Consider the following 22,309-nt stretch of genomic DNA (forward strand, 5'->3'; position numbering starts at 1 on the left):
GAGAGAGCTGTACAACGCACTTTTTATTTTTTCAACATGATGCCCTAGAACCTCACAGTGATGCCACAAAATGTTTATACTCACACACTGCATGAATATATCTTAAAATCTCACATTTTTACAGCTTATGGAGCCAAGATTTCAGCCAATTCTTCTCCAATCATACAGGTTAAGATAAATAAAAAAAATACACCGTTTTGGTACGTATGCTTCAAGGCCAATGGTCAGGGTTACATGAAAATGCTTTAGTTTCCACTGGATTATATTAGTCAATATATTAGTCAACGGGGAGACATGAACACTTTTTTTGTTAGCTCTTTAAAACATTTTTAATGAAACATTATGACTTCGCAATGGCACAAAAAGCTTAATATACTACACTAGATTAGCAGTATTAAAAATGCTGACAACAGCACAAATTATCTATGAAAACAATGCAGATGTTGTTATTGGGGATTTCCAAAAATGATGCTGATGTCAGCAGGTTATAAAAACAAATATAGATTTACAATAGCCCTTAGCCTTCGGGCTAGAAAAGAGTTTGTGGTGGTAATTTTCCATTTTCCATTCTGAGCCTGTATTTTAGACAGATAATCACATCTGGACCACACCTGGAGTGTTTATTGGGATTAGTATGGGCTTCTTAATTACTTCAAACTTCTGCTCACTCTGTATTTTTGTAGAAAAGTGCAAAAAGTATACATACTAACAGTATACTTATATAATATACTATAATATGCGGGGGGAGGGGAGGGGGAAATCAGTTTGATTCACAGCCAAAAGTGAGAAAAATGTCTTTAAAGTGCTTAGACATCTTCTCTCAGCCTTCCTTTTATTAACTGATCCATGATAGTAACATACCATGTTTAGTTCCATTAATTTATTAATACATTTAAAGGGCATAAACAATAACCCATGCATGAAACCTCCTGTATTCCCTGCAGAAAAGGCCCTAACACCAGCTCTCTTCCTCTGTCACTCTACTTTTCTCTCAGCGGCTGCACTGCCCGAGTGCTCGAGTGAGGCTATCACACTGCGAAAGGCAGCTGTCCCCGTGTGCGGCACAGAATTCATTAGTGTTAAGCTACTGTAACAGTTTGCTTCAGTGAGCCAGCTGCCACCCTTTGCATCCTCCCACACTGCCTGTGTCACCTCTGTGGAGAGTGAATTCATCAAACCTTTGCAGGGAGTTTGAGCTCACCTTCACATTTTGCTGAATCAGCACCAGAGGAGAAAATACAGTCACTCATATGCACTTACTCTCGACAGCATGCCCACGTTTGTGCTGAAACGGCAGAATGTGTGCCAGTGTCTGTGCGTGTGTGTGTACATCAGCAGTTACAGCTTTAGAGCTGTAAGAAATTTTACAAACCGAGGAAATGTTGGAGTAGAGAGACGCTGTTTAGGCTGTTAGAAAGTATTCATCTGAGATGTATAGGATTAGTGTTTTATAACACAGGTATGATTTGCCCAGTGATTTAAATAAGGCAGAATAAGTTGATTTAAAGTTAAAGCAATTACTGAAAGCCAGTTCAGGACAGGTTTGGATTATTAGTTTTCTAATTTAGTGTAGTTTAGTTGAAGTTTAGTTGAGTCTAATGTGTCAGGTTGAGTCAAAATGCATATTGGGTCCCAGCGTCGATAAAACTGAGTAGGGTTGAAAACCTCCCACTGCCTTTGCACATTTCATCTATCGGTTCTCTTTTTGGGGATCTGCCTCAAGTGGTCATTTGAGGAACTGCAATTAATTTTTTTTAGACTTGTAGGATTTGCTGCTTAATAAGAAGCTGAACCTGTTTTATGCCCTAACCTGCCTCCGTTATTTCTCTCTCGCCTAATTTCAAATTGAGGAGAAACCTGATGTCAGGAATATTTTCTGTGAGCTCTAAACAGGATTTTTTAGGCCATCTTTTCATCAGTTGTGCATTACATGTAAGCTAGTAAACTGTCATTCTCTTTAATAGTAATAGAGTTTTTGTGATTTTGTTTTATTGCTGTGAAATTGTCCATTTTAAATATTTTCCACTGCTTTGTTTCTAACTATGCTAGCAGAAAGACTGTTCGTTTGCTTTTTAAGTCTACAGCAGCATCACATGTGGCGCTCTTTCTCCTTCTGTTTTCAGCATGCTTCTATCCCTATACTGATTGGACGTGAGCGAGACCGTCTTAGTAACATCTACTGCAGATTCACCATGCATTTATCGTGATTGTATGACTCTTTAAGGCACAGGTCTTATATGGAACTCCCACACCTCTGAAACAGCTCTGCACTGGAGCCAAATGTCCTTTATGACAGAATATGAGCGCAGGCAGCTCCACAGCAGTCCTCCTGATAGTATTTTTAATGGAGTTCTTTGATCTGATGTATGATATTTAGGAGTTGTGCATTTGCTCTGATGCTAGCTCGTTTCTGTGAGATGAGCAAGAAAATGGAAGCTGCTGTCTCACGTAGCCTGGAGGCACAATGCAGTATGTGTTTCTGTGCCTCTTCTGCTGGAGGATTTTGAGTGTGTGTTTTGCAGCTGAATTTAAAAATGTGACTATGATGCGATTATTATGTAATGTCACCTAATGTCCTTTTGTCATATAGTTTTAGATAAATTCTCCAAGTTTGTACAGTAGCTTATATATTAATGTACTAGTGTTGCACGTGATAGTCAGACTTGGAAAAACAGTGTTTGGTGGCCGCAGCATGATCAAAATTAATGAAACCGTGTGCAATGAACTTGTTGCCTTTTAATGATAAGGATATGGTCAACGAACACTTACAGTCAGCTGCCATCTTCACTGCAAATAAACAAGAAAACCAGATCTTCCAGGAGAAAAACCATCACAACCGTGATGGAGAATGCAACAACACGTACAGGATAACAAGTGGGAAAGCAGCTGAAACTATGAGACAGGAGAAGTATATATGCAAAGCACAAGAGAAAATAGGTCATCAAAATAAAACAGGAACTACCTAACAGCGAGACAAGGACTAAGACACATGAGCTTGACAGAGAGACAGACAAAATACTGAGACAAGACTGAGGGGACAGAATGTTAACCCTAAGGATTTACAAACACAGCGAAAGGAATGAAACCAGAACACTAAAGGAGCTTGTACCGGGCATAAAGAAATAAGAAACAAGGCATGTAAACACGAAGAAAGAACAGAGAGATAAATATAACCATAAAACAAAGATACAAAACCAGAAAAACCCTTAAACTTCCCCAAAACTTAAAACCCTGGATGCAAGACCCAGGTACCATGACGGTAAAGACATGACTACTGATTTCAAGCACAGCCAGAACCTCCAGATCTGAAACAGAAATTCCCCCACAAATAGGACAAAAAGCAATTTAACTGCACAATGACATAGGCACATGGCAATTTTGCTTTTATGTAACCAGAATACAACCAGGTGGTCATCAAGTGAGTCACTCTCCTAATTCAAAGATACTCATCACAGACGAGTTTTACTCAACAATGTAGACTGACTGACTGCAACATGCCAGGCTGCAAGGCAATTACTTTGCCATGAAAAATGGCTCCAGAGAACGCAGGCTGTTGCACGCTCCGCCGCTGGGTAACCAGTTGCAATGAGTCACTAACAGCGAAAAGTGCTGCAGTCGTCCGACAGCCACAGATTTGTGACCATTTCTGACCATTAAGAGGCGAGGATGTGACCTCAGGGAAGAGCTGGTGTGTTTTAAAAATGCCTTGTTATTTATTCATAGCGCTGAAAGCATTTGTGGTCCAAGCCTGAATATATTTGTTAGGCGGGGTTTGATAAATTAGCAGCAGCGTTTGCCAGAATCATTAAATACATCTCCATGTACATTTGAAAATGCTTTTCTTGGCCGGTGTTTGTGTGCTGACAGAGGGTGTTTATATCTGCATGTGCCCTCTGATGCTATAATAATTCATCCACCATATGTGCAGATGAGATAGAACAACATGGATGGATTTCACAAGTAAAGAGTTTAAAGCTTTTCATACCATTGCTGTAAGAAATGAAAGGATAATTTTCTGTAAATATATCAAATCTGTGAGCCGGGTGGCGGCCAGGAGCGGAGGCCCTGGCGGACCGACCCCCGGCTGCCAAGACTGGCAATAGGGACATGGAATGTCACCTCTCTGGTGGGGAAGGAGCCTGAGTTGGTGCGTGAGGTTGAGAGGTACCGGCTAGATATAGTTGGGCTCACCTCTACGCATTGTCTGGGCTCTGGAACCAGTCTCCTGGAGAGGGGCTGGACTCTGTCTCAGTCTGGAGTTGCCCCTGGTGAGAGGCGGCGGGCTGGGGTGGGTATTCTTATATCCCCTCGGCTTGCTGCCGGTACATTGGGGTTTTTCCCGGTGGACGAGAGGGTTTGTTCCCTGCGCCTTAGGGTCGGGGAACGGGTCCTGACTGTCATCTGCGCTTATGCGCCGAGTGGCAGTTCGGAGTACCCAGCCTTCTTAGAGTCCCTGGGGGGGGTGCTGGAAGGTGCTCCACCTGGAGACTCTGTTGTCCTGCTGGGAGACTTCAATGCTCACGTGGGTAACGACAGCGAGACCTGGAGGGGCGTGATTGGGAGGAACGGCCTCCCTGATCTGAACCCGAGCGGTGCTTTGTTATTGGACTTCTGTGCTAATCACAGTTTGGCCATAACGAACACCCTGTTCGAACATAAGAGTGTCCATAAGTGCACGTGGCACCAGGATGCTCTAGGCCGTAGGTCGATGATCGATTTTGTAATCGTATCACCAGACCTGCGACCATATGTTCTGGACACTCGGGTAAAGAGAGGGGCTGAGCTGTCAACTGATCACCACCTGGTGGTGAGTTGGATCAGGTGGCGGGGGAGGACGCTGGACAGACCTGGTGCACCTAAACGCGTAGTGAGGGTGTGCTGGGAACGTCTAGCAGAGGCCCCAGTCCGCGAGATCTTCAACGCACACCTCCAGCAGAGCTTCAACAGCATCCCGAGGGAGACTGGGGACATTGAGTCCGAATGGACCATGTTCAGCGTCTCCATTGCCGAAGCTGCTGCATTGAGCTGCGGCCGCAAGGTGGTTGGTGCCTGCCGTGGTGGTAATCCCCGAACCAAATGGTGGACACCAGAGGTGAAGGGAGCCACCAGGCTGAAGAAGGAGGCCTATCGGGCTTGGTTAGCCTGTGGGACTCCGGAGGCAGCCGACAGGTATCGACAGGCCAAGCGGAATGCGGCTCGGGCAGTGGCTGAAGCAAAAACTCGGGTGTGGGAGGAGTTCGGAGAGGCCATGGAAAAAGACTTTCGGACTGCCTCGAAGAGATTCTGGCAAACCGTCAGGCGTCTCAGGAGGGGAAAGCGGTGCTCTACCTGCACTGTGTATAGTGCTGGCGGAGCGCTGTTGACGTCGACTGAGAAAATTGTCGGGCGGTGGAAGGAATACTTCGAGGACCTCCTTAATCCCACTGACACGTCTTCCGGGGAGGAAGCAGAGTCTGGGGATGAGGGGTGTGACCCACCGATTTCCGGGGGCGAGGTCACTGAGGCAGTTAAACAACTCCTTGGTGGCAGAGCCCCTGGTGTCGATGAGGTCCGCCCCGAGTTCCTGAAGGCTCTGGACGTTGTAGGGCTGTCTTGGTTGACACGTCTCTGCAATGTTGCGTGGAGATCAGGGGCAGTACCTGTGGACTGGCAGACCGGGGTGGTGGTCCCCATCTTCAAGAAGGGGGACCGGAGGGTGTGTTCCAACTACAGGGGGATCACACTCCTCAGCCTCCCCGGGAAAGTCTATGCCAGGGTGCTGGAGAGGAGGGTTCGTCCGCTAGTCGAACCTCGGATACAGGAGGAACAATGCGGTTTTCGTCCTGGTCGCGGAACACTGGACCAGCTCTTTGTCCTCTCGAGGATACTTGAGGGTGCATGGGAGTTTGCCCAACCAGTCTACATGTGTTTTGTGGACCTGGAGAAGGCATTCGACCGTGTCCCTCGGGGCGTCCTGTGGGAGGTGTTGCGCGAGTATGGGGTGTCTGGCCCATTGCTACGGGCCATTCAATCCCTATACAACCGTTGCAAGAGCTTGGTTCGCATTGCCGGCAATAAGTCAGACTCGTTCCCGGTGGGTGATGGGCTCCGCCAGGGCTGCCCTTTGTCTCCGGTTCTGTTCATAATTTTTATGGACAGGATTTCTAGGCGCAGCCAAGTGGCGGAGGGCTTTCGCTTTGGTGGCCTCAGAATCTCATCTCTGATTTTTGCGGATGATGTGGTTCTGTTGGCTTCATCGGGTGAGGGCCTCCAGCTCGCACTGGAGCGGTTCGCAGCCGAGTGTAACGCAGCGGGAATGAGGATCAGCACCTCCAAATCTGAGGCCATGGTTCTCAGCCGGAAAAGGGTGGAGTGCCCACTCCGGGTCGGGGATGAGTTCCTGCCCCAAGTGGAGGAGTTCAAGTATCTCGGGGTCTTGTTCGCGAGTGATGGGAGAAGGGAGCTGGAGATCGACAGACGGATTGGGGCTGCGGCTGCAGTAATGCGGACGCTGCACCGGTCCGTCGTGGTGAAGAGGGAGCTGAGTGTAAAAGCGAAGCTCTCAATTTACCGGTCGATCTACGTCCCTACCCTCACCTATGGCCACGAGCTGTGGGTAGTGACCGAAAGAACGAGATCGCGGATACAAGCGGCGGAAATGAGCTTCCTCCGAAGGGTGGCTGGCCTCTCCCTTAGAGATAGGGTGAGAAGTTTGGCCATCCGGGAGGGGCTTAGAGTAGAGCAGCTGCTGCTCCACATCGAAAGGAGCCAGCTGAGGTGGTTCGGGCATCTGGCAAGGATGCCCCCTGGGCGCCTCCTGGGCGAGGTGTTCCAGGCATGTCCCACCGGGAGGAGGCCCCGGGGCAGACCCAGGACACGCTGGAGAGATTATATCTCTCGGCTGGCCTGGGAACGCCTTGGTATTCCCCCGGACAAGCTGGAGGAGGTGGCTGGGGAGAGGGAGGTCTGGACCTCTTTGCTTAGGCTGCTACCCCCGCGACCCGACCTCGGATAAGCGGATGAAGATGGATGGATGGATATATCAAATCTGGCTTTATTGATCAGCTTAGATGAGTTTACAAAAAGCAAATCCACTTCTTTGGCATGTGTCCAGATGCACACATGCACACCCAGAAACGGACATAAAAATTAAAGCTATTTATCTCGACAGGAGCGCAGTCAGTTATCCAAGAATACTGAGCGCTGTGAGCAGCAATTACTCTGTCAGTGGTTGAATTTTAATTACATTTTAGCACTGTGCCCGGTATTGTCTCATGTGTGTAAGTGTAATTGTGTCTGCGTGTGTCCTTATCTTACAGTAGCACACTGTAGCACAATGACCACAGTTCCCCAACACCTGCTGTTGCGTTAGAGCAGGGAGCCAAAAAACCAGAGAGAGACACACACAGAGTGTGATCACAGTAAAAGGCTTAATGCTTTCATCTTAAAATGAATATACTCTGTCTTTTAAATGCATGACCACAGACAGCCAACCAAAGACTGGAAACAAGATGAAACAGTTAGCCTCGCTCTGTCCGAAGGTAGCAAAATCCACCTATCAGCATTTCTAAAGCTTAAGGAAAAAGAAGCTCAAAAATTTTTGCTTTAGAGTTCTTTAATTTCTCCCGCCTACTGCAGCCCTCTTCTTCCTCAACTCTATTCTTTTGATATGTACAATAAGGCACGATTCATCCTACACTTTTACTGTACCGGTAATTTTGTTCCATTTTCTTGGGTCACGCTGACCAAAAAAATTGAAATTTTGCCACCAGCACCAGGAGCAGCTCCATGAGCAATCACGGTCCACTACTTTAATTTCAAGGTTTCCATTACTTGAGTGCCAAAGGTGACTGAACTCTACGTGGCTTTTACCAGGTAATGAGCTAAGAGCAAAGTTTGGAGGTGAGCAAGAATAGGAGTTCAGAAAGTAAAAGGTTGGATTTTAGTGTATAGGTGGAGACCAGGTAAAGAGGAATGAGACAGGACGAGGTGTAAATAGGAGAGAAAAGAAAGTATACCTCGGCTGATGAGAGCTCATATTTTTCCTTGCTGTCCTTGATCCTGCCCAGAGGCTCTAGAGGGAGAAAGAGAGAGATAAAAAGAAATTATTCATGGCCACTCTAACCAAGGCAAGGGCCACTTCTCCCTTCTAGTCATTAGAGCGAGATTTCCAAAGACAACAATGAAAAGCAGCCCCTCATTCATCAGCTGCAGCTTTCAGGTAGCCAGCAGACGGCGAGCCGGATACAATGCCTGGCAGGGAGCACAATGGCCAGGCTGTTTACACAACATGTCCAAACTCAAATTAGTCAAAGAGGGAAACAGAAAACATGGTGCTTAATGGTAATACACTGTTGCTAGTCATCAGTATGATGGGAGGGATGTTCAGAGGTCCTCTTGAGTGGGCACTCTGCCTTGATGTTTTTCATCCAGCGTGGAGATTTATGTCAGCTCTTCAACCATCTCTCATGTTTCAGCTACAACAGGAATATTTTGATATGTACAACAATCTCCTTTATCCTTCTTTAGCTGCCTCAGTGTCGGAATTCTGGATTTCATGTCATAGACTGGACAAAAGAATCTCTCAGGTTTTCTTTGTATTTTAAATGAATAACACACTTTTGTAAACTGGTTATCATGGGTTGATTTGGTCATGAAATATGTTCGGCATATGATGGCATGTTTTTAAATTAAAATGAGTGCAAAAGCAGCCAGTGTCCAAAGAAAAACCTTTTCAGAAGGGAAAATCATGGGGAAAATATGTGTCCTTTCAGCTGCTGACTGCTCCACTGAGCTCAGCACTAGCAGGCTGTACAGATGAAACAATTAGATAACAGACAAGGAAAAAGCTCCATGAAGAACTTAACTCTCTGTGTGTTCATTACTCGAAGCAGCCAGCTTTGACCAGTGATACTTTTTTTTATGAATCACATTATTCCTTGTTGTTTTATGCGCAAATTTTGACAGACTTACTTAAACGTGAGGACCGCAAAACAGGATGCAGGAGTCAAGATAATAAATCTACAAAAACAGTTGTTTGATGTCAGCGGAAAAGTGCACAGCGGGTGAAGACAAGAGGATAAACAGACCGTAACTAGGACCCGGAAATTACACATTGACAAACACAGATGAGGAAACAAAGGAGGCATTATGAGAAACTGGACATATTGAATTCCTGGAAAAAAACGCAACACAAAAATTTCTCCAGAAAAGGAGAAGCTTTGGATTCATAGTAGAAGTTGTGCCTCGGCGCTGCAGCCATGTTTTAAAATGCACAATTTTAATTGTGGAGGTAAAATGGTTTGTGTTGCACTTTTTCACAGTTTCACTACAGCTTGGACAGCATAGCTGGACAGTTTCTGTGGACAAGCCTGGCGCTTCCATGAAAACTACAGGCAACTGCAGCAATCTGCGAGTGAAATACGCATGGGAATTCATGTGGAATACACATTTTTCACTAGGGACAGGTTATCCTTGAAATTTTTGCATATCCACTATATGATAATAAAAGTCTATCTATCTCTGTGGGTTTCTAGGGGGAAATGGGGGTCATTAACTGGTCTCTAGGCCTGTGTAACTGGAGCTTTAGCATTAGTTTTCCTGGTAATCTTCATCCATCTCCAGCAACCACTTACAACATGTTGGTGAGCTTTTATTTTTCCCTTACGACCAGCGGTTGCCAGATGGTCAAGGATCTGTGTCTAAACCTGTGTAAACAGGACCTTTTTCACTTGATCTTAAATTGTCACCATGATTGTCCCGTACAAAGTGGCTGTCAAGTTAATGTCACATGGTAAATGTTCACATATCTGTAAAATCTCACTGTATACGCCTGTCAACTCCTTGTCTACAATAGCACGCTTGTGTGCGCTCCCCGTTTAGTGCTCTGGACTTTTGGCTGTTTTTGGACTTTGACATCCATTTGAGCAAAAGGTTTATTTTCAGTTACTCTGCCTGCTCTTGATGCCCTTTGTCCTGCAAAACATGACACCGAAACTCAAATGTCTGATGAAATCCAAAGTCCAAGTAGCTCAACTGTTTTTTTTCTCTAAGCAACAATTCAAAATCCCGCAGTATAAGCTCGCACGTATGATGAAAAGAAGCAACAAATATTCACATCTCTTAAACTGGAACCAGCTCATTCTTTGCCTCTTTTGATGTGCTGATTACCATATCAGCTGCAAGAAGAGCTCAAAATGTGGGCAGGCTCGTGTGTTTGTGTGCGACTAAATACAGGTTCCACATCTATTATGCCTGGTCTGTTACTGTGTCATTGCAGTGGAAAAACTATGCCAGACTCCAACAGCTGTGCTGTCAGAAACTCACAGCCATCCACATTTCAGCTGGGAATTCTCTGTCACAGCTCATTGCTCTCCTCTGATGGTCAGCAGATGGAAAAATTTGGCATTGTGATATAAGAAGTTTACTGATATACATGAGCTCTGTTTTTTTTTCCACTACACTATCACATTTCACTCCACTCCTTGCTTTATGTGGCTGGATGTAGAGTCACAAGTCAACAGCCCAGACGATCCTATTTTCCATTAGCTTAACACAGCTATCCTTGGTTGGAGCAGTGTGTGTGTGTGTGTGTGTGTGTGTGTGTGTGTGTGTGTGTGTGTGTGTGTGTGTGTGTGTGTGTGTGTGGGTGTGTGTGTGTGGGTGTGTATAGAGTCCTGCATGAGCCCTTGGCATTCCATCAGCGCGACATAAGTCACCATCAGGGCAGTATCAGTTTCCCCAGCGCGTAAATAGTCCCATGAGCAGTTAGAAATTCTCGCTCCTGTGCTCGTCGTTTTCGAAATGTATGGAAAATAGTTGCCGTGTGACAACCCCCCACCCCCACCCAGTCTGTCAAGGTGGCCGAAAGTGACACTGTCACTGGCCCAAGTGGGTCAGTGAGTGATGAGTGAAGGATTGTGCGTGTTGACTGATGTGTCACAAGGGACCATGGGATGGGTTCGTGTAACTGTCTGTTGCCACTGTTACTATTGTTGTGCCACTTGGTCCTGACCTGACACGAGGCCTTTATCACTGTGCTGCAGACGGCTCCTAATCCAGCAGTTTTCTTTTGCTATGGTGACTGCCCCCAGGTGTCAGGAGCGTGCAGGTGCTGTAATCCTGGTATTTTCTCTCCCGCATTTATTTTTATGGCTTCCATAAAATCAGACGATTGGGTCAGTTCCTGGACTTTCACCAAGAAGATTTTGTTTCCGTTAACTTCGGCCGCAGCAGCATGCTGATTCAGATGTGTAAAATGTTAATTGCCTCCCTATATTTGATAAAGTCTCCTTTTTCTTTTTGGTCCTCCTTTGTTTTTCAGTACCGGATCGGCCAGCTGTATATGATCAGCAAACACAGTCATGAACAGAGTGAACGTGGAGAAGGTGTTGAGGTGGTGCAGAATGAGCCTTATGAGGACCCAGAGCACGGATCGGGCCAGTTCACAGAGAAACGGATCTACCTTAACAAGTGAGTGTAATTTCCCACCTACAGTGGGCTTGAAAAAACGAATAAATAAAAAAGTATTTGGACTATAAACCACTGAGCAAACGTCTAAATCACTTTCATAAGGGCTTCTAACTTGCACAAACCTATATACTAACATATATACTGTCAAATTCCATGTATATATGTAAAGAATATAGCTTATATACTGTATATATAGTAACCAATGATCTATCCTGTATTTATTCCATAGATTTTTCCAAAGGCTTTGCACTCAGCATCATTTTACAAATAAATATAAATACACTATATATGTAGTTATTGTCTGTGTCATATTGCTGTTGTCCGTGTTGTCTATTCTGTTAATGCGTAGAGCGAAGAAAAAGATAAAGCCCAGTTCCTTGTATGTGTACCCATTCTTGGATAATAAAAGGCTACTCTGACTGTCTAGCACTTTCTCTGACAATAATAATTCTCAGCATTGAAGCAGTTTCCATGTATTGAGCTTCTGCTGCTTAGTTGTTACGTGATTTGACAAGTTAAAGACAAGCTCACTTATGTGCCTCTGCATAGCTGTCACTGAACTCATTCTTTCAGCGTGTTAACACACGATTAGCCACTGGTGACATGTCTAATGATCTGCTCTGCTGAAATTAAAATCTAAAATGAATGCCTGACAAAGGGTGTGTTGAGGTTGTAAATAAGCCCTCTCAATGCTTTTTCAACTAAAAGCAATGCCAGCTACAGTGGCTTGCAAAAGTATTCGGCCCCCTTGAACTTTTCCACATTTTGTCACATTACAGCCACAAACATGAATCAATTTTATTGGAATTCCACGTGAAAGACCAACACAAAGTGGTGTACACGTGAGAAGTGGAACGACTAACTGACTAAATAGAGTGCACCTGTGTGTAATCTAATGTCAGTACAAATACAGCTGCTCTGTGACGGTCTCAGAGGTTGTCTAAGAGAATACTGGGAGCAACAACACCATGAAGTCCAAAGAACACACCAGACAGGTTAGGGATAAAGTTATTGAGAAATTTAAAGCAGGCTTAGGCTACAAAAAGATTTCCCAAGCCTTGAACATCCCACGGAACACTGTTCAAGCGGTCATTCAGAAATGGAAGGAGTATGGCACAACTGTAAACCTACCAAGACAAGGCCGTACACCTAAACTCACAGGCCGAACAAGGAGAGCGCTGATCAGACATGCAGCCAAGAGGCCCATGGTGACTCTGGACGAGCTGCAGAGATCTACAGCTCAGGTGGGGGAATCTGTCCATAGGACCACTATTAGTCGTGCACTGCACAAAGTTGGCCTTTATGGAAGAGTGGCAAGAAGAAAGCCATTGTTAACAGAAAACCATAAGAAGTCCTGTTTGCAGTTTGCCACAAGCCATGTGGGGGACACAGCAAACATGTGGAAGAAGGTGCTCTGGTCAGATGAGACCAAAATGGAACTTTTTGGCCAAAATGCAAAACGCTATGTGTGGCGGAAAACTAACACTGCACATCACTCTGAACACACCATCCCCACTGTCAAACATGGTGGTGGCAGCATCATGCTCTGGGGGTGCTTCTCTTCAGCAGGGAAAGGAAGCTGGTCAGAGTTCATGAGAAGATGGATGGAGCCAAATACAGGGCAATCTTGGAAGAAAACCTCTTGGAGTCTGCAAAAGACTTGAGACTGGGGCCGAGGTTCACCTTCCAGCAGGACAACGACCCTAAACGTAAAGCCAGGGCAACAGTGGGATGGTTTAAAACAAAACATATCCATGTGTTAGAATGGCCCAGTCAAAGTCCAGATCTAAATCCAATCGAGAATCTGTGGCAAGATCTGAAAACTGCTGTTCACAGACGCTGTCCATCTAATCTGACTGAGCTGGAGCTGTTTTGCAAAGAAGAATGGGCAAGGATTTCAGTCTCTGTGCAAAGCTGTAGAGCGGTAGAGACAAACCCTAAAAGACTGGCAGCTGGAATTGCAGCAAACGGTGGTTCGACAAAGTCGACTCAGGGGGGCTGAATTATTAAGCACACCCCACTTTTCAGTTATTTACTTGTAAAAAATGTTTGGAATCATGTATGATTTTCGTTCCACTTCTCACATGTACACCACTTTGTGTTGGTCTTTCACGTGGAATTCCAATAAAATTGATTCATGTTTGTGGCTGTAATGTGACTGGGCCATTGCAGTACCTTGGGAATTTTTCTTTTTTCAACTATTCTGTTGTAGATTTTCTGCTTTGCTTGGGAATATTTTCCTGCTGTAAGACAGGTTTAGCTGACTGCGTCATGTGAACAGGTGTGTGACAAAAAGAACGTGGACCCAGATGCAGGACTCAGTAGACTGACATAACTCAAAATCACAGATTTATTTTATTGCTGACAAAAAGGCAAATTAAACAAAAACCAAAAACAGTAATTGTAATCTGGCTGACAAGACAGGGGAAGATAAACCGAACATCATGCACAGAAGAAGAGACACTGTCAAAATAAAACAGAAACCATGTAGGTAACTTGACAGGACAAACCAGCAAACCAGAGAACAGAATACTGAGACCAGACAGACACAGGGGCATGACTGGCGAGACAGAAAGGAATACAAACACAGCAATAAGACAGACTACACATGGAAACACACAGAGGCAGTAAAAACAGCAATGAACTAGAATATAAACACACTACAATACAATGTATAGAGGATAGTATGACCAGGGAAAATACGTGACCTTGGGGCAATTGTACTTACTTTTCTACAAGACTGGATGTGATTCTGTGAAACAGTTTTTCACTGTTACAGATCCTTCCGGTCTGCTTAAGCCCTGATTATAATCATGAAAAAGCTCCAAAAGGCACCAACAATGCAGTATTTGAAGAGATTAAACTGGAACAATCTATTACATAAACTCGATGTCTAAATGAGTCTATCCATTAATCCATTAAAATTTACTGAATTGTTGTGCAGGTAAAGCAATGATGTTACTTTCTATTATTATTATTTCATATAGTCTTATTCTGGTAAGATAGATTCTGTGAGACAAGATTGAGCCGCTCACTGCCAAAAGTCAGACTGTGAGATAAAAAGCGATCCATGCGAAGAATACCAAAGAAGGCTGAGGTGGAAGTTTTTGTGCTCTGAAGTGACAAGTAAGTGGGCCTTTGGGAAATATAAAGTGTCACTGACAAACTCAGTGAAGAGGAGGGCAGAGTGTGGTGTGCGTTTAGCCGAGTGTGATAGTGTGTGTGTGTGTGTGCACAGAGAGATGAGGTCAGTGTAAATGATGGATAATTTGAGCAGTCGCTGTCGGACACCGAGCGGAGCCTGCATCCCTCCACCCACAAACCACCTGTTAGTATGTTATAGCTGCATTCTGTGCGTGTGTGTCTGTGTGTCTGTGTGTATGTGTATGCGTGGCTTGCAAATAAGGCAGTGTGAGGACATGTGGCTAGTCTGCTGTGTCTGGACATTCCCTTGGCTGTTTGACAGGTTATTAGAAGGGGACTGAAGGAAACTGTCTGCCTCATGTTCCCATAGTTTATACAGAGTCTTAAGCCATTTGCAGATACACACTGCAGCCCTGAGCATTGATTGGACTTATCTAATAGAGGTGCACGTGAGAACTCAAATGTCCAGCACAGTCACACGGGACATTAGTCAGTTGCTTTAACCTGCCTGCACCTTTTGTAAAATGTATGCATAATGTTGCATTCTGCAAACACTAATAATTTAGTGCTCTGCCTGCCTGCAGGTGAGTGGGCGTCATGTGTCCTGCCTCCTGCTGTCTCTATCTAGGCAGCTCCCTCTCCTAAAACAGAGTATCTCCAGTAGCAGAGCGTTTCCTGCTGCATGCCCAGTGTGAAAAACGACAACTTTTAAAATATCCTGATCTTATTCTTCTGAAATGATCCAAAGTTCTTGTGTAAAATGGCTTTAGTGACAAACCAGCTCAATTTCCATATTCACTTACATCTAGCAGACATAGAAAAAGAAAAAGAGAAGAAGTTGGAGATGTGAGAGTTAAATAATCAGTGGTTAAGAGAGAATTTTTCTGAAAGGTACAACTTAATGATGACTTTGAGTCCAATTATGCTGCTATTTGCTGCGCTTTGATTGTCTGCTTTTCAGGGAGCAGAAATCTGGACTAAATGTGATTTGGGCTGTAGTGAATTTTTGTCTGATGGCACTCAGTAATGACTGTCTGCAACCCTTCTTTTCTCTCGGCGTCTATTGGCAATCAGGACTTACTGTTCCAAATGTCAAAGTCTCAAAAGTCAATCTTCTCCATTCGCTGGTATTCACTGGTAAATTTGTGTATTTCTCAGATTTCTGACATGGCAATTTCCTTCCAGCTCACCAAAGCCCTGATGTTCCCTTTCCGCAGCAATCTTTTTTTTCTTCTTCTTCTTTTTGTTTTTTGATTAGACATCCAATGAGGTGCTCAACTACTTAGCTGTCAGCATTTAGAATCCATTTGTGCTGAGTAATAGCCCTCCCCCTGTATTTCCTCTATTTGCCTTCCATGCCCTTTTCTATATCTATCACAATGAACGCTGGTGAAACTCCCCTGCAGGGTACAGGGTGTAATCAACTTCCCCAAGGGACTATCATGGCTGCCCTGTATAGCCTCCATTATGACTCCACACAGCTGGATGCTTCTTGTTGCCTGTTCCAGATAATAGCCTAAAGAAGAAGAGTGGAGAAACTTTAAGAGGAAACTACCAAGGCTGCACACAAACTATTTATTTAAGCTGTTCTCTTTCTTCTTCTTCTTCTTCTTCTTCACTTTACTAACCTATCCACTCGTCTATCTTTGACAGCAAGCTCCCCAGTTGGGCCAGAGCAGTGGTCCCCAAGATCTTCTATGTCACAGAGAAGGCTTGGAACTATTACCCATACACTATCACAGGTAATGCTTTAATTATACGCCTTAGTGTGCTCTAAAAGAATTTAGAAGAATTGGTGCAATGATATAGGATCACAACTCTGTCCAGAGCAAATAGATTTAGAATGAACACTGCCGTAAAGGTGGTAATCTGCCTGTTTTTGTTCTCAATAATTAGCATCACTGTTGTGTGGATGATAAAAATCACACTTTAATTCCACCACAACATTAGAGCTAGGCTGATATGTTGGCTGATATTTGCTAAAACCAATATCAGTATTGTTATTTGTAGGGCTGATAAATGAAAAATTTAAAAGTAAACAAGACGTGGGAGAAATACCGTTCAACCATGTTGTGAGTGATGACATTAGATAGTTTGCACACCAGAGGGCACTCTGCAACGTTCCTGTTGGCCTGTTCGAAATGGCACCAACACAACGTCCAGCTGAGCTGAGTAAAGTGTCAGGGCCATTTTACACCTGCTATGCAGAGCTTTGCAAATGAGAAAGTTGACAACAGATTGGCTAGTTGCCATTTTTGCAGGTCAAGCACATCTTGATTTTTGTAACCTGCTGCCTTGTGCTGCCTTGTGCCGCCGTAGCTGCGTCAAAGACACGAGTGTACAACTGTGTCGTTTTTCTTTACCGCTTTGATCACATCGAAACAAGATTCATTTTAAACTTGGTTGTCATGTTTCTTAGTATGTAAACATATAATACCTACATATAGAATGAAATGATGGGTTAATCTGTTTGTTTCATTAGGAAAATAATTATTTCATTGTCAAGTGTTGTTTTTCACCATCTGGTCATTTCTACAACATCGTTCCGTTTTTACATTTCCACAATAAATTTGGCACCAACAAGGTGTCGCTATTTATCTGTCAGATTGTTTTTCTTTGATTTATTTAAAAATATTAGCTGCAATGTGCTTTCTATCAAATGTGTAAATTAAAGCGATAGCATTAAGGTTTTCAAAAAGCTTATAGCAGAGCTAGAACAGCTCTAAATGTCCCAAAAATACCGATAGATGGCAACCAGTAAACATCATATTGCATTTGGGATTTTTGTATGTACAGTGTGTTTATATGACAGACTAAATATGCGCTCAGCAGGACCGTGCATGTCAAAAACAATCAGTGTCACACAGATTTTTTAAAAATGGGGCAATATCATAGTGAAATGGGCTCCTCTCATGTGCTTTTACTGGAAATGAAGTGCTACTGAGCTGAGGCTTAATGGTTCTTTTTTTTTCATTGTGAGCTGAAGTATTTTTTCTTCTCTCCTCTCGTCTTATCTCTCTCATTCTCTTTCATGCCTTTGTCCCCCCACCCACCTCCCCACCCCCCTCAAACTCCCATTCCCATCCATTATACTGATGGCCTCTGCTGATGATATGGTCAGAGTACACGGTGAGTAGTTTTGGTGTACCTGCACGCAGACACACACACTCATACACACACAAAACCACTTTGATCGACCAGCTGCCTGGAAGATCTCGTGTTGTAGAGTTTAAGGGTGAGTGTTAGAAGAGGAGCGGGTTATGTTTGTTGAGCACATCTCTGACAACACCCAACACTATCAGTATCAAGGACATCAGTGCATGCTGAGCAGCATGTACTGCTAGAAGACAGTTGTAATACTTTACTTTATTGTGATATTTGATATTTACTGGTTGTAACAATCATCAGGGCATTTACAGCATGAAGCAATGTCCATATTAACCCAAGTCCTGCCTGTGAGTTCTCAAAATACATGGGCGCAAATATTCACTTTAATATTAGAAAATATCAGAAATGTGGGTGCTGAGCTGGAACTGTCTCAGCTTTACTTCCTGGAACAAGAGAAACAGAGAACACGTCTCCACTGCTCTAGAGTCCAGTGGCGATGGGCTTTACGCCACAGCATCCGTCGCTTTGCAGTGCACTTGGTGATGTAAAGCTTGGATGCTGCTGCTCATCCATGGAAAACCATTCCATAAAGCTCTCTGTGCGCTGTTCTTTAGCTAATCAAAAAGCTACATGAAGTTTGTAGGTCTGTCGTGATTGACTCTGCAGAAAGTTGGCGACCTCTGTGTACTGCGTGCCTCAGCAGCCGCTGACCCTGTTCTGTGATTTCACATGGGCTACTACTTTGAGGCTAATTTGCTGTTGCTACCTAATCACTTTCACTGTCTTATAATACCACTAACAGTTGACTGTGGAATATTTAGTAGTGAGAAAATTGCATGACCGGGCTTATTGTACAGGTGGCATCCTATCACTGTACCATGCTGGAACTCACAGAGAGCGACCCATTCTTTCACAAATGTTTGTAGAGGCAGTCTGCATGCCTAGGTGTTTAATTTTATGCAACTGTGCTGATGAAAGGGATTGAATTTAATAATTTGGATGGGTGAGTAAATACTTTTGGACTACTTTATAGCGTACAAAGAAAACAAAGTGAAATGAATCCAGCTTAAGCTTGGAACAGGACAGACACTGAGACACAGACTGAGGGGGAGACAGCATTATTTGTAAAAGTTGATTATACACTAATGTTAATCAGGGGGATAGGGCACAGACAGGTGAAACTAATCAAGGATAATGAGACAGGAGGAAGTAAAATTAGAAACAAGACAGAAAGAGAAAAGATTACCAAAATAAAAACGTGTAGTGACTAACTTTGCACAACAACAACACCATAATGCACTTAAACTCAACATGAAGAGTAAGTCTGCTATGAAATCAAAATAGGAACAAAGAGCCAAAGCTGAAGCTAAAAAGGAACATGAAAATCAAATATGACAACAAACATTAAACTTAAGAACCAAAAAACCTCAGATTTAAAGACCCAGGACCCAGAACAAGTGGCACTACACCATACAGCTCAGTGCAATTTGAAGCATTATGTTTGTTTAAGTAGTTTAACCTCTTCAGTCACACAAATCTAGTTTTTAGTTATCATGACTGCCATGAATAACATGTTGTGATTGCAGGTATATACGAATATAAGAATATATGCAAGAATAAAAGAGAAAGGGAAATGTGCCCATCTTATCATTCTGTCCTTTTTTTCATCAGATTGTGCTCACAGCAAGTGAAGTCTTTAACAAAACCACCATGCATATCTGAAACAAATGTAATTTCACGTCCGATCCCCAGTGTGATCTGATACCTCGATTAAATCCAAACAAAGTTTATTCTCTTTTATTATTACCATCTGTTTTTTTCACCTCTCTTTCTCTTTTTGACGTTGGGGTTTTTTTGCTGCGGATAATTTCGGAAAATGAGAATAACACAAAAACATCACGGTTAATTTACACCCAAGTAATGGGATAAAAATGGAAATTAAGATTATGAATATCGTCTCAACTGTCGCTTTAAAAGTGAACCTGCGAGACAGCAATAGTCATCATTCGCTGCTGGCAGCTGATGGCACAAAGCAGGGAAGGGTAACACAGATGTCGAGGCATCCCTGTGGAAGGAGTGTAATCCCTCCAGCGTGCAGAGATCTCTTCTGAAGTTGGCTTCCAGTTAGGTAGACGTGGAATATCTCCACAGGGAGAAGCTCAGGACAAATCCTGAAAAAAAAATCATCCAAGTTGCTTTTGGATAAATTAGCTCCTCAGTCTGTCCCTAAGATTGAGCCCAGACACGCATATCTGAATTGATTTGTTTTATTCAATACTTCCAAGCACATGAGAGTATCAAACTTGTTAGAGTTTCAGATTCGCGTCCAGATCCCTGCTTCAACAACAGCCGCACCCCTGCTGCTCCAGCCTGTTTGTCAATATGAGCTAATCAGGGGAACTTTTCATTAAAGACATTAACAGAAACCCCACAGCTCTCAGCTGTTTGAATGTTTAATTGACTGTTGCCAACAAAAAGCACTAATGATTTGCACCGGGACATTAAGAAGACATGCCCTAAGACATGCCCGCCCAGACACACACATGCACATATGCACGCACACACACGGCTTCTCTGTGTGCGAAGCAGCAGGAATGCATCAGTGAACCACATATAAAATCAGCAGCAGGCCGTTTCTTTAGCCTCGCTGAGATTATGCAACTGCCTCTGCAGCATCTGGATGTTTCAGGGAGGTCACGCCAGCTCATGTGAAACTGTGAAACTTTTCTTGAGTTAACAGCCTTAAGAATATGAGCGTTGTGGCAGCAGCTACTGTGATTTTTGGATGCATGTCACATCGTTACCTCTTACTCTGACTGCAGAGTACAACACATTACTCCTACAGGAGCTCCTCTCCCATGTGGAAACCCATACCACGAAGCCAGCAGTGCACAGTTTTGGTGCTGATGTTAATGCGACAGGAGGTTCGGAGCTCTGCAGTCATTCGTGGCTGAGTTGCCATGGTTTTTGTATCACTTACAGCTGATTGCGATCTAAGATGGAAGACATTTCACCAGCTGACTTGTTGCAGTGGTGGCATCTTATTACAGGACCACACTTGTAACAACAAGGCAGACTGCACGGAGCAAAAAACTGCTCACTGTGATGGTCTCGGACATTTATTTCTGGCACCAAATTAGGTTTTAAAGAAATATCTTCATTGTTCATCTGTAAATGACAAACACCTTTTTAATATTGACCAGTTTGACTTGAAACAGCAGGTCAGTTGTTACTGATGTAGGTTCAAATTAGTCTTGTTAACCTACTAATCCATGTTAGAGCTGCTTTACGTGTGTAGACATTTATCCTCTGTCACCATAATCAGTATCAGAAACACAGAGACAGTTTTCTTGTTTCTCTTTAAGACTCACAAGGCCACTGAATTGTGCTGAGTAATTACAATAAGGCCTCTCGCTCCACATCACTGTGAATATACCATGTGTAGCATCACTTATTGATGGCATGCATAAACACAAACACTGGCTTTTGCATTTCATGTATCCAGTATTCATCCTTCTACACTGTATAATGATTGTGTTGAGCTTTAATTTGGTTAAAGACAGTAAAAATGGACGAAAACACTAAAGTGTGATGTGGTTTTAAATCTCCGGAGTGAGAGAATAACCATTACTGCTTTGGTTTTGTGTAATAAAACCCAAGATATAAGCCCCTGTCAGACACACGGTCCTCTCCATTAATCTGATCTGGCATCTGAGCGTGTCGGCTTCTTGTGCTTTCAGCACAGCAGCTAAAATGCAGCGAAGCTAAAGAGTAAGCTACTGTAAGACTACATGCACACATATTGACCTAAACAACAGGATGTTGTCACTTTAGCAGACCGATGAAGCTTAAAATGTTAAAAATCTCTGAAAAAGGGGCTGGAACAAACAACATTAAGCAATGCAGTTATTAACAGAGAAACTCACACGTTGTTTATTTCTCACTTTTCCCTCCCTTCAGTGCTCCTTCCTGCCCAAGTTTTCCATCCATATTGAGACCAAATATGAGGATAACAAAGGGAACAATGATAATGTGAGTAAAGCTCCGAGTGCCGTGCCGTTGGAAGTGAATCGTAGGAACAAAGCTGCATCTAAAAGAAAGAGGATAGAATTTAGGTTCTCTTTTCATGTACCTTTGCCCTTTTGTGCTCTTTGCTGTCTGCTTTGTTGCCTCATCTTGTTGCTTCTTGTCTTTTCCCCAAAATCAAAAATAATGAATTCTCTTTGTCAGAGGGTTATTGCATCATTGTGTGCCAAGGACATCAGGAGAATTATCAGTCATTCTGCTGTTCTGATTTCTTCAGGCAGTGATTGCGACTGTTAACATGAATGTTTTTGTCTTCGTTCATTTGTATCTTGGACAATCACAATCTTTTTCAATCTGTCATTATGATAATTTCTCATAGATACTTTGCCAGACACATCTGAACAATAGGTGGACAGTCTGAATCTCTATAACGAGCAACGTTTTTGGTTAACAGCTCTTTGGGAATCACTTTGTTGGTGCAAAGATACAATTTTATGCCTGTCAAACCTCAGTGTCTTTGGCATTTTTCATACAATTAATTCACAGAAAAATGTGTTTTTCAAGACAGACTAGTAAGAAA

General features: G+C 43.4%; 1 protein-coding gene across 1 annotated transcript in view; it reads left to right on the top strand.

The window, feature by feature from the left end:
- pitpnc1a (phosphatidylinositol transfer protein cytoplasmic 1a) overlaps nt 1–22,309 on the top strand; it is a 53,602-nt gene that overhangs the window by 24,372 nt on the left and 6,921 nt on the right. Inside the window, 4 exon segments of the mRNA XM_026165142.1 lie at nt 11,303–11,451; nt 16,249–16,337; nt 17,717–17,724; nt 21,664–21,735. Coding sequence (XP_026020927.1) covers nt 11,303–11,451; nt 16,249–16,337; nt 17,717–17,724; nt 21,664–21,735 — 318 coding nt within the window.

This window comes from Astatotilapia calliptera, chromosome 4 (genome assembly GCF_900246225.1).
Source record: "Astatotilapia calliptera chromosome 4, fAstCal1.2, whole genome shotgun sequence".
Lineage (NCBI taxonomy): Eukaryota > Metazoa > Chordata > Actinopteri > Cichliformes > Cichlidae > Astatotilapia > Astatotilapia calliptera.